This window comes from Haliotis rufescens, unplaced genomic scaffold (genome assembly GCF_023055435.1).
Source record: "Haliotis rufescens isolate VD_foot unplaced genomic scaffold, xgHalRufe1.0.p SCAF_2, whole genome shotgun sequence".
NCBI lineage: Eukaryota > Metazoa > Mollusca > Gastropoda > Lepetellida > Haliotidae > Haliotis > Haliotis rufescens.
The window spans coordinates 22,435,186-22,448,571 of record NW_025963890.1 but is presented as its reverse complement, the minus strand read 5'-3'; the positions used below and the strand labels follow the sequence as shown (position 1 = coordinate 22,448,571).

General features: G+C 49.3%; 1 protein-coding gene across 1 annotated transcript in view; it reads right to left on the bottom strand.

Moving 5' to 3' along the window:
* Positions 1-13,386, bottom strand: part of LOC124111994 (transient receptor potential cation channel subfamily V member 5-like) — a 37,073-nt gene that overhangs the window by 13,112 nt on the left and 10,575 nt on the right. The window contains exons 11-12 of the mRNA XM_048399754.1: positions 1,084-1,223; positions 455-630 (exon numbers count right to left, since the gene is read on the bottom strand). Of these exons, the coding sequence (XP_048255711.1) occupies positions 455-630; positions 1,084-1,223 (316 nt within the window). The remainder of the gene's footprint in view (positions 1-454; positions 631-1,083; positions 1,224-13,386) is intronic.

Below are 13,386 nucleotides of genomic sequence, written 5' to 3'. Positions count from 1 at the left end.
GTTACCTCAAAACACAGAAACACAGAAGTTATTATGCAAGTATCTTTGGAGGTAAATCACAAATTAAAAATCAAACTTTGGGACCTTCGGAATTATAAAATAAGACTCTATGGATCACTGGATCATTTGTATTGATTGAGAAAGTGTTTCTGTTCGATTAAGTTAAGTGTCAACTTAATGTAGGAGGGAAAATCGTAGACTTTGTAGAAGTTGCTAACTTTGGTGGAACCTACAAGCATTGGTATGGTTTGGAAATATCAAAGATATTCAAGGTTCAAGTTCATGATCAGTGGATCCTTGCTTGCTAGGGGAAACAACCTTGTATAGCTTGCATGCCGCAAAGTAGGCCACTGGCAACCCATTCCCTCTATCGTTATGAAGCTATCGAGCAAAGGTATATTATTATGTGAGGAGTTTATCAATGGTTCCAGTTGAACAGAAGGAGTTCACTCACCGACAACTGTAAAAGCCCGAGCACACTTCATGAGTCGCAGCCAGAGGAGGATGATGGTGACGCACATGATGCGGATGTGCCATCGAGCCAGCAGTTCCGAGTGCTGCACCACGTCCACGAGGTGGGTGACCACACACACACTCAGCAGCAAGTAGCACACCCAGTCAAAGTAGTTCCTGAACAATGAGGGATGCAGTGTTTTAGAAGGTACTCACTCATCCACTCACTCACCCACACACTCACCCACTCACTCACCCACACACTCACCCAATCACTCACCCACACACTCACTCACGGTAAACCAAGCTGCAATAGAACACAGTCAGACACTCATAACTACGGACATTGTGATGCAATAGTCTACACACTAACGTCTTTGGGAGGCATTTAGAAGTTGGAGTAATAAGTAAGGATAAGATTTACGGATGAGCAACTTCTTTATTGCAATTAGGAGCGACATTTCGCTGTAGGTTCTAACACCGTTATCAAGCATTGCTTTCGGTGTAGGTTCTAGCACCGTTATCAAGCACCGAAACGTCTTTCCTAATTGTAATAAAGAAGTTGTTCACACATAAATCTTACCCTTACTTAGTTTACACATTAGTTGGACCCAGCATCTGAAAACTGACCACTTATCCTGGAAGTATTTCAACTGGAGACTGTTCAGATCCTGGAGTTCCCGGTTGAGGAACTCTGCCTCCTCCGGCCATCTTGGATGACAGAACTTCATGTCCTTCTTTATCTGCTGTGTCCTCGACGCCACCCACTCCTGCGGAGATAGACCAGAACAGTGGATGTGTGAACAGGGACAGAACAGTGGATGTGTGAACAGGGACAGAACAGTGGATGTGTGAACGGGGACAGAACAGTGGATGTGTGAACGGGGACAGAACAGTGGATGTGTGAACAGGGACAGAACAGTGGATGTGTGAACAGGGACAGAACAGTGGATGTGTGAACAGGGACAGAACAGTGGATGTGTGAACGGGGACAGAACAGTGGATGTGTGAACAGGGACAGAACAGTGGATGTGTGAACAGGGACAGAACAGGGGATGTGTGAACAGGGACAGAACAGTGGATGTGTGAACAGGGACAGAACAGGGACAGAACAGGGGATGTGTGAACGGGGACAGAACAGTGGATGTGTGAACAGGGACAGAACAGTGGATGTGTGAACAGGGACAGAACAGTGGATGTGTGAACAGGGACAGAACAGTGGATGTGTGAACAGGGACAGAACAGTGGATGTGTGAACGGGGACAGAACAGTGGATGTGTGAACAGAGACAGAACAGTGGATGTGTGAACGGGGACAGAACAGTGGATGTGTGAACAGGGACAGAACAGTGGATGTGTGAACAGGGACAGAACAGTGGATGTGTGAACAGGGACAGAACAGTGGATGTGTGAACGGGGACAGAACAGTGGATGTGTGAACAGGGACAGAACAGTGGATGTGTGAACGGCGACAGAACAGTGGATGTGTGAACGGCGACAGAACAGTGGATGTGTGAACAGGGACAGAACAGTGGATGTGTGAACGGGGACAGAACAGTGGATGTGTGAACGGGGACAGAACAGTGGATGTGTGAACAGGGACAGAACAGTGGATGTGTGAACAGGGACAGAACAGTGGATGTGTGAACAGGGACAGAACAGTGGATGTGTGAACAGGGACAGAACAGTGGATGTGTGAACAGGGACAGAACAGTGGATGTGTGAACGGGGACAGAACAGTGGATGTGTGAACGGGGACAGAACAGTGGATGTGTGAACAGGGACAGAACAGTGGATGTGTGAGCGGGGACAGAACAGTGGATGTGTGAACAGGGACAGAACAGTGGATGTGTGAACAGGGACAGAACAGTGGATGTGTGAACGGGGACAGAACAGTGGATGTGTTAACAGGGACAGAACAGTGGATGTGTGAACGGGGACAGAACAGTGGATGTGTGAACAGGGACAGAACAGTGGATGTGTGAACAGGGACAGAACAGTGGATGTGTGAACAGGGACAGAACAGTGGATGTGTGAACAGGGACAGAACAGTGGATGTGTGAACAGGGACAGAACAGTGGATGTGTGAACAGGGACAGAACAGTGGATGTGTGAACAGGGACAGAACAGTGGATGTGTGAACAGGGACAGAACAGTGGATGTGTGAACGGGGACAGAACAGTGGATGTGTGAACAGGGACAGAACAGTGGATGTGTGAACAGGGACAGAAGAGTGGTTGTGTGAACAGGGACAGAACAGTGGATGTGTGAACAGGGACAGAACAGTGGATGTGTGAACGGGGACAGAACAGTGGATGTGTGAACAGGGACAGAACAGTGGATGTGTGAACAGGGACAGAACAGTGGATGTGTGAACAGGGACAGAACAGTGGATGTGTGAACAGGGACAGAACAGTGGATGTGTGAACAGGGACAGAACAGTGGATGTGTGAACAGGGACAGAACAGTGGATGTGTGAACGGGGACAGAACAGTGGATGTGTGAACAGGGACAGAACAGTGGATGTGTGAACAGGGACAGAACAGTGGTTGTGTGAACAGGGACAGAACAGTGGTTGTGTGAACAGGGACAGAACAGTGGATGTGTGAACGGGGACAGAACAGTGGATGTGTGAACAGGGACAGAACAGTGGATGTGTGAACAGGGACAGAACAGTGGATGTGTGAACAGGGACAGAACAGTGGATGTGTGAACAGGGACAGAACAGTGGATGTGTGAACAGGGACAGAACAGTGGATGTGTGAACAGGGACAGAAGAGTGGATGTGTGAACAGGGACAGAACAGTGGATGTGTGAACAGGGACAGAACAGTGGATGTGTGAACAGGGACAGAACAGTGGATGTGTGAACAGGGACAGAACAGGGGATGTGTGAACAGGAACAGAACAGTGGATGTGTGAACAGGGACAGAACAGTGGATGTGTGAACGGGGACAGAACAGTGGATGTGTGAACAGGGACAGAACAGTGGTTGTGTGAACAGGGACAGAACAGTGGTTGTGTGAACAGGGACAGAACAGTGGATGTGTGAACAGGGACAGAACAGTGGATGTGTGAACGGGGACAGAACAGTGGATGTGTGAACGGGGACAGAACAGGGGATTTGTGAACAGGAACAGAACAGTGGATGTGTGAACAGGGACAGAACAGTGGATGTGTGAACAGGGACAGAACAGTGGATGTGTGAACAGGGACAGAACAGTGGATGTGTGAACAGGGACAGAACAGTGGATGTGTGAACAGGGACAGAACAGTGGATGTGTGAACGGGGACAGAACAGTGGATGTGTGAACAGGGACAGAACAGTGGATGTGTGAACAGGGACAGAACAGTGGTTGTGTGAACAGGGACAGAACAGTGGTTGTGTGAACAGGGACAGAACAGTGGATGTGTGAACGGGGACAGAACAGTGGATGTGTGAACAGGGACAGAACAGTGGATGTGTGAACAGGGACAGAACAGTGGATGTGTGAACAGGGACAGAACAGTGGATGTGTGAACAGGGACAGAACAGTGGATGTGTGAACAGGGACAGAACAGTGGATGTGTGAACAGGGACAGAAGAGTGGATGTGTGAACAGGGACAGAACAGTGGATGTGTGAACAGGGACAGAACAGTGGATGTGTGAACAGGGACAGAACAGTGGATGTGTGAACAGGGACAGAACAGGGGATGTGTGAACAGGAACAGAACAGTGGATGTGTGAACAGGGACAGAACAGTGGATGTGTGAACGGGGACAGAACAGTGGATGTGTGAACAGGGACAGAACAGTGGTTGTGTGAACAGGGACAGAACAGTGGTTGTGTGAACAGGGACAGAACAGTGGATGTGTGAACAGGGACAGAACAGTGGATGTGTGAACGGGGACAGAACAGTGGATGTGTGAACGGGGACAGAACAGGGGATTTGTGAACAGGAACAGAACAGTGGATGTGTGAACAGGGACAGAACAGGGGATGTGTGAACAGGGACAGAACAGGGGATGTGTGAACAGGGACAGAACAGTGGATGTGTGAACAGGGACAGAACAGTGGTTGTGTGAACAGGGACAGAACAGTGGATGTGTGAACAGGGACAGAACAGTGGATGTGTGAACGGGGACAGAACAGTGGATGTGTGAACAGGGACAGAACAGGGGATGTGTGAACAGGGACAGAACAGTGGATGTGTGAACAGGGACAGAACAGTGGATGTGTGAACAGGGACAGAACAGTGGATGTGTGAACGGGGACAGAACAGTGGATGTGTGAACAGGGACAGAACAGTGGATGTGTGAACAGGAACAGAACAGGGGATGTGTGAACAGGGACAGAACAGTGGATGTGTGAACAGGGACAGAACAGTGGATGTGTGAACAGGGACAGAAGAGTGGATGTGTGAACGGGGACAGAACAGTGGATGTGTGAACAGGGACAGAACAGTGGATGTGTGAACAGGGACAGAACAGTGGATGTGTGAACAGGGACAGAACAGTGGATGTGTGAACGGGGACAGAACAGTGGATGTGTGAACAGGGACAGAACAGTGGATGTGTGAACAGGGACAGAACAGTGGATGTGTTAACAGGGACAGAACAGTGGATGTGTGAACAGGGACAGAACAGTGGATGTGTGAACAGGGACAGAACAGTGGATGTGTGAACAGGGACAGAACAGTGGATGTGTGAACAGGGACAGAACAGTGGATGTGTGAACAGGGACAGAACAGTAGATGTGTGAACAGGGACAGAACAGGGGATGTGTGAACAGGGACAGAACAGTGGATGTGTGAACAGGGACAGAACAGTGGATGTGTGAACAGGGACAGAACAGTGGATGTGTGAACAGGGACAGAACAGTGGATGTGTGAACAGGGACAGAACAGTGGATGTGTGAACAGGGACAGAACAGTGGATGTGTGAACGGGGACAGAACAGTGGATGTGTGAACAGGGACAGAACAGTGGATGTGTGAACAGGGACAGAACAGTGGATGTGTGAACAGGGACAGAACAGTGGATGTGTGAACAGGGACAGAACAGTGGATGTGTGAACGGGGACAGAACAGTGGATGTGTGAACAGGGACAGAACAGTGGATGTGTGAACAGGGACAGAACAGTGGATGTGTGAACAGGGACAGAACAGTGGATGTGTTAACAGGGACAGAACAGTGGATGTGTGAACAGGGACAGAAGAGTGGATGTGTGAACAGGGACAGAACAGTGGATGTGTGAACAGGGACAGAACAGTGGATGTGTGAACAGGGACAGAACAGTGGATGTGTGAACAGGGACAGAACAGGGGATGTGTGAACAGGGACAGAACAGTGGATGTGTGAACGGGGACAGAACAGTGGATGTGTGGACAGGGACAGAACAGTGGATGTGTGAACAGGGACAGAACAGGGGATGTGTGAACAGGGACAGAACAGTGGATGTGTGAACAGGGACAGAACAGTGGATGTGTGAACAGGGACAGAACAGGGGATGTGTGAACAGGGACAGAACAGTGGATGTGTGAACAGGGACAGAACAGTGGATGTGTGAACAGGGACAGAACAGTGGATGTGTGAACAGGGACAGAACAGTGGATGTGTGAACAGGGACAGAACAGTGGATGTGTGAACAGGGACAGAACAGTGGATGTGTGAACAGGGACAGAACAGGGGATGTGTGAACAGGGACAGAACAGGGGATGTGTGAACAGGGACAGAACAGTGGATGTGTGAACAGGGACAGAACAGTGGATGTGTGAACGGCGACAGAACAGTGGATGTGTGAACAGGGACAGAACAGTGGATGTGTGAACAGGGACAGAACAGTGGATGTGTGAACAGGGACAGAACAGTGGATGTGTGAACAGGGACAGAACAGTGGATGTGTGAACAGGGACAGAACAGTGGATGTGTGAACGGGGACAGAACAGGGGATGTGTGAACGGGGACAGAACAGTGGATGTGTGAACAGGGACAGAACAGTGGATGTGTGAACAGGGACAGAACAGTGGATGTGTGAACGGGGACAGAACAGGGGATGTGTGAACGGGGACAGAACAGTGGATGTGTGAACAGGGACAGAACAGTGGATGTGTGAACGGGGACAGAACAGTGGATGTGTGAACAGGGACAGAACAGTGGATGTGTGAACAGGAACAGAACAGGGGATGTGTGAACAGGGACAGAACAGTGGATGTGTGAACGGGGACAGAACAGTGGATGTGTGAACAGGGACAGAACAGTGGATGTGTGAACAGGGACAGAACAGGGGATGTGTGAACAGGGACAGAACAGTGGATGTGTGAACGGGGACAGAACAGTGGATGTGTGAATGGGGGCAGAACAGTGGATGTGTGAACAGGGACAGAAGAGTGGATGTGTGAACAGGGACAGAACAGGGGATGTGTGAACAGGGACAGAACAGTGGATGTGTGAACGGGGACAGAACAGTGGATGTGTGAACAGGGACAGAACAGTGGATGTGTGAACAGGGACAGAACAGTGGATGTGTGAACAGGGACAGAACAGTGGATGTGTGAACAGGGACAGAACAGGGGATGTGTGAACAGGGACAGAACAGTGGATGTGTGAACGGGGACAGAACAGTGGATGTGTGAACAGGGACAGAACAGTGGATGTGTGAACAGGGACAGAACAGTGGATGTGTGAACAGGGACAGAACAGTGGATGTGTGAACAGGGACAGAACAGTAGATGTGTGAACAGGGACAGAACAGGGGATGTGTGAACAGGGACAGAACAGTGGATGTGTGAACAGGGACAGAACAGTGGATGTGTGAACAGGGACAGAACAGTGGATGTGTGAACAGGGACAGAACAGTGGATGTGTGAACAGGGACAGAACAGTGGATGTGTGAACAGGGACAGAACAGTGGATGTGTGAACGGGGACAGAACAGTGGATGTGTGAACAGGGACAGAACAGTGGATGTGTGAACAGGGACAGAACAGTGGATGTGTGAACAGGGACAGAACAGTGGATGTGTGAACAGGGACAGAACAGTGGATGTGTGAACGGGGACAGAACAGTGGATGTGTGAACAGGGACAGAACAGTGGATGTGTGAACAGGGACAGAACAGTGGATGTGTGAACAGGGACAGAACAGTGGATGTGTTAACAGGGACAGAACAGTGGATGTGTGAACAGGGACAGAAGAGTGGATGTGTGAACAGGGACAGAACAGTGGATGTGTGAACAGGGACAGAACAGTGGATGTGTGAACAGGGACAGAACAGTGGATGTGTGAACAGGGACAGAACAGGGGATGTGTGAACAGGGACAGAACAGTGGATGTGTGAACGGGGACAGAACAGTGGATGTGTGGACAGGGACAGAAGAGTGGATGTGTGAACAGGGACAGAACAGGGGATGTGTGAACAGGGACAGAACAGTGGATGTGTGAACAGGGACAGAACAGTGGATGTGTGAACAGGGACAGAACAGGGGATGTGTGAACAGGGACAGAACAGTGGATGTGTGAACAGGGACAGAACAGTGGATGTGTGAACAGGGACAGAACAGTGGATGTGTGAACAGGGACAGAACAGTGGATGTGTGAACAGGGACAGAACAGTGGATGTGTGAACAGGGACAGAACAGTGGATGTGTGAACAGGGACAGAACAGGGGATGTGTGAACAGGGACAGAACAGGGGATGTGTGAACAGGGACAGAACAGTGGATGTGTGAACAGGGACAGAACAGTGGATGTGTGAACGGCGACAGAACAGTGGATGTGTGAACAGGGACAGAACAGTGGATGTGTGAACAGGGACAGAACAGTGGATGTGTGAACAGGGACAGAACAGTGGATGTGTGAACAGGGACAGAACAGTGGATGTGTGAACAGGGACAGAACAGTGGATGTGTGAACGGGGACAGAACAGGGGATGTGTGAACGGGGACAGAACAGTGGATGTGTGAACAGGGACAGAACAGTGGATGTGTGAACAGGGACAGAACAGTGGATGTGTGAACGGGGACAGAACAGGGGATGTGTGAACGGGGACAGAACAGTGGATGTGTGAACAGGGACAGAACAGTGGATGTGTGAACGGGGACAGAACAGTGGATGTGTGAACAGGGACAGAACAGTGGATGTGTGAACAGGAACAGAACAGGGGATGTGTGAACAGGGACAGAACAGTGGATGTGTGAACGGGGACAGAACAGTGGATGTGTGAACAGGGACAGAACAGTGGATGTGTGAACAGGGACAGAACAGTGGATGTGTGAACAGGGACAGAACAGTGGATGTGTGAACGGGGACAGAACAGTGGATGTGTGAACGGGGGCAGAACAGTGGATGTGTGAACAGGGACAGAACAGTGGATGTGTGAACAGGGACAGAACAGGGGATGTGTGAACAGGGACAGAACAGTGGATTTGTGAACAGGGACAGAACAGTGGATGTGTGAACAGGGACAGAACAGTGGATGTGTGAACAGGGACAGAACAGTGGATTTGTGAACAGGGACAGAACAGTGGATGTGTGAACAGGGACAGAACAGTGGATGTGTGAACAGGGACAGAACAGTGGATGTGTGAACAGGGACAGAACAGTGGATTTGTGAACAGGGACAGAACAGTGGATGTGTGAACAGGGACAGAACAGTGGATGTGTGAACAGGGACAGAACAGTGGATTTGTGAACAGGGACAGAACAGTGGATGTGTGAACAGGGACAGAACAGTGGATGTGTGAACAGGGACAGAACAGTGGATGTGTGAACAGGGACAGAACAGTGGATTTGTGAACAGGGACAGAACAGTGGATTTGTGAACAGGGACAGAACAGTGGATGTGTGAACAGGGACAGAACAGTGGATGTGTGAACAGGGACAGAACAGTGGATGTGTGAACAGGGACAGAACAGTGGATTTGTGAACAGGGACAGAACAGTGGATGTGTGAACAGGGACAGAACAGTGGATGTGTGAACAGGGACAGAACAGTGGATGTGTGAACAGGGACAGAACAGTGGATGTGTGAACAGGGACAGAACAGTGGATGTGTGAACAGGGACAGAACAGTGGATGTGTGAACAGGGACAGAACAGTGGATGTGTGAACGGGGACAGAACAGTGGATGTGTGAACAGGGACAGAACAGTGGATGTGTGAACAGGGACAGAACAGTGGATGTGTGAACAGGGACAGAACAGTGGATGTGTGAACAGGGACAGAACAGTGGATGTGTGAACAGGGACAGAACAGTGGATGTGTGAACAGGGACAGAACAGTGGATGTGTGAACGGCGACAGAACAGTGGATGTGTGAACAGGGACAGAACAGTGGATGTGTGAACAGGGACAGAACAGTGGATGTGTGAACAGGGACAGAACAGTGGATGTGTGAACAGGGACAGAACAGTGGATGTGTGAACAGGGACAGAACAGTGGATGTGTGAACAGGGACAGAACAGTGGATGTGTGAACAGGGACAGAACAGTGGTTGTGTGAACAGGGACAGAACAGTGGATGTGTGAACAGGGACAGAACAGTGGATGTGTGAACAGGGACAGAACAGTGGATGTGTGAACAGGGACAGAACAGGGGATGTGTGAACAGGGACAGAACAGTGGATGTGTGAACAGGGACAGAACAGTGGATGTGTTAACAGGGACAGAACAGTGGATGTGTGAACAGGGACAGAACAGTGGATGTGTGAACAGGGACAGAACAGTGGATGTGTGAACAGGGACAGAACAGTGGATGTGTGAACAGGGACAGAACAGTGGATGTGTGAACAGGGACAGAACAGTGGATGTGTGAACAGGGACAGAACAGTGGATGTGTGAACGGGGACAGAACAGTGGATGTGTGAACAGGGACAGAACAGTGGATGTGTGAACAGGGACAGAACAGTGGATGTGTGAACAGGGACAGAACAGTGGATGTGTGAACGGGGACAGAACAGTGGATGTGTGAACAGGGACAGAACAGTGGATGTGTGAACAGGGACAGAACAGTGGATGTGTGAACAGGGACAGAACAGTGGATGTGTGAACGGGGACAGAACAGTGGATGTGTGAACAGGGACAGAACAGTGGATGTGTGAACAGGGACAGAACAGTGGATGTGTGAACAGGGACAGAACAGTGGATGTGTGAACAGGGACAGAACAGTGGATGTGTGAACAGGGACAGAACAGTGGATGTGTGAACAGGGACAGAACAGTGGATGTGTGAACAGGGACAGAACAGTGGATGTGTGAACAGGGACAGAACAGTGGATGTGTTAACAGGGACAGAACAGTGGATGTGTGAACAGGGACAGAAGAGTGGATGTGTGAACAGGGAAAGAACAGTGGATGTGTGAACAGGGACAGAACAGTGGATGTGTGAACAGGGACAGAACAGTGGATGTGTGAACGGGGACAGAACAGTGGATGTGTGAACAGGGACAGAACAGTGGATGTGTGAACAGGAACAGAACAGGGGATGTGTGAACAGGGACAGAACAGTGGATGTGTGAACGGGGACAGAACAGTGGATGTGTGAACAGGGACAGAACAGTGGATGTGTGAACAGGGACAGAACAGTGGATGTGTGAACAGGGACAGAACAGTGGATGTGTGAACGGGGACAGAACAGTGGATGTGTGAATGGGGGCAGAACAGTGGATGTGTGAACAGGGACAGAAGAGTGGATGTGTGAACAGGGACAGAACAGGGGATGTGTGAACAGGGACAGAACAGTGGATGTGTGAACAGGGACAGAACAGTGGATGTGTGAACGGGGACAGAACAGTGGATGTGTGAACAGGGACAGAACAGGGGATGTGTGAACGGGGACAGAACAGTGGATGTGTGAACAGGGACAGAACAGTGGATGTGTGAACAGGGACAGAACAGGGGATGTGTGAACAGGGACAGAACAGTGGATGTGTGAACAGGGACAGAACAGTGGATGTGTGAACAGGGACAGAACAGTGGATGTGTGAACAGGGACAGAACAGTGGATGTGTGAACAGGGACAGAACAGTGGATGTGTGAACAGGGACAGAACAGGGGATGTGTGAACAGGGACAGAACAGTGGATGTGTGAACAGGGACAGAACAGTGGATGTGTGAACAGGGACAGAACAGGGGATGTGTGAACAGGGACAGAACAGTGGATGTGTGAACAGGGACAGAACAGTGGATGTGTGAACAGGGACAGAACAGTGGATGTGTGAACGGGGACAGAACAGTGGATGTGTGAACAGGGACAGAACAGTGGATGTGTGAACAGGGACAGAACAGTGGATGTGTGAACAGGGACAGAACAGGGGATGTGTGAACAGGGACAGAACAGGGGATGTGTGAACAGGGACAGAACAGGGGATGTGTGAACAGGGACAGAACAGTGGATGTGTGAACGGCGACAGAACAGTGGATGTGTGAACAGGGACAGAACAGTGGATGTGTGAACAGGGACAGAACAGTGGATGTGTGAACAGGGACAGAACAGTGGATGTGTGAACAGGGACAGAACAGTGGATGTGTGAACGGGGACAGAACAGTGGATGTGTGAACAGGGACAGAACAGTGGATGTGTGAACAGGAACAGAACAGGGGATGTGTGAACAGGGACAGAACAGTGGATGTGTGAACGGGGACAGAACAGTGGATGTGTGAACAGGGACAGAACAGTGGATGTGTGACCAGGGACGGAACAGTGGATGTGTGAACAGGGACAGAACAGTGGATGTGTGAACGGGGACAGAACAGTGGATGTGTGAATGGGGGCAGAACAGTGGATGTGTGAACAGGGACAGAAGAGTGGATGTGTGAACAGGGACAGAACAGGGGATGTGTGAACAGGGACAGAACAGTGGATGTGTGAACGGGGACAGAACAGTGGATGTGTGAACGGGGACAGAACAGTGGATGTGTGAACAGGGACAGAACAGTGGATGTGTGAACAGGGACAGAACAGGGGATGTGTGAACGGGGACAGAACAGTGGATGTGTGAACTGATGATGACCAGCTGCAAGCAAATTAACAATTGGTTCTTATGGATTCAGCCATCTGTTTGGCAGCCAAACATTTGATATGATCTAACTTGGAAGGAAAAATAACATTTTATAATCCTACCGTCCACACACAAGACTGATATGTCTTGAATTGAATAAAATTGTTCCAGGAAATATATTGAAAATTATATTGTGGATGTCCTGAAAACATATGTAAAAAAGGTCGTCTGTTCCTCCTTTCAGAGAAATGATTGTATGTCTTGAAGCAGTGACCGACGACATATTCCTGTATCTAACAAAAGCCCCATGCCCAGCCAGAATATATCTGTCCTTACTATAATATAAGATATAAATACAAAATGTCCACACCAGATAATAATCAGTCTTGATTCTATGTTGAAACAGATTCCATTGGCCGCAAAAGTCAAAACAGTGTTGTAAATTATATGAATGGATCACTGAAAGTACTTGATGTCACCAGGTGATAACGAAAAGAGTCAGCATGTCCTGCTCTGCCGATAGCATTGGTTATGTACTACAACTGTGGTAGTAGTCACGTTTCATTGGTGACATATACTCCTACTTTACCAAAGTTCGTCACAAAAAGTTCAGGTGGAATCAAACACCATGTCTTGATTCCATTGTGTGTTTATTTCTGTACCTTAACTTCCTATATTAAGCACATTCCATTTTGGTATGAAATCAATCAGGCACAGAAGCAGATTCAGCGAGTTCAGGTACAGAAGAAGATTCATTGACGTCAGATACAGAAGAAGATTCACTGACGTCAGGTCCAGAAGAAGATTCAGTGACGTCAGATACAGAAGAAGATTCAGTGACGTCAGGTACAAAAGAAGATTCAGTGACGTCAGGTACAAAAGAAGATTCAGTGAGTTCAGGTACAGAAGAAGATTCAGTGACGTCAGGTACAGAAGAAGATTCAGTGAGGTCAGGTACAGAAGAA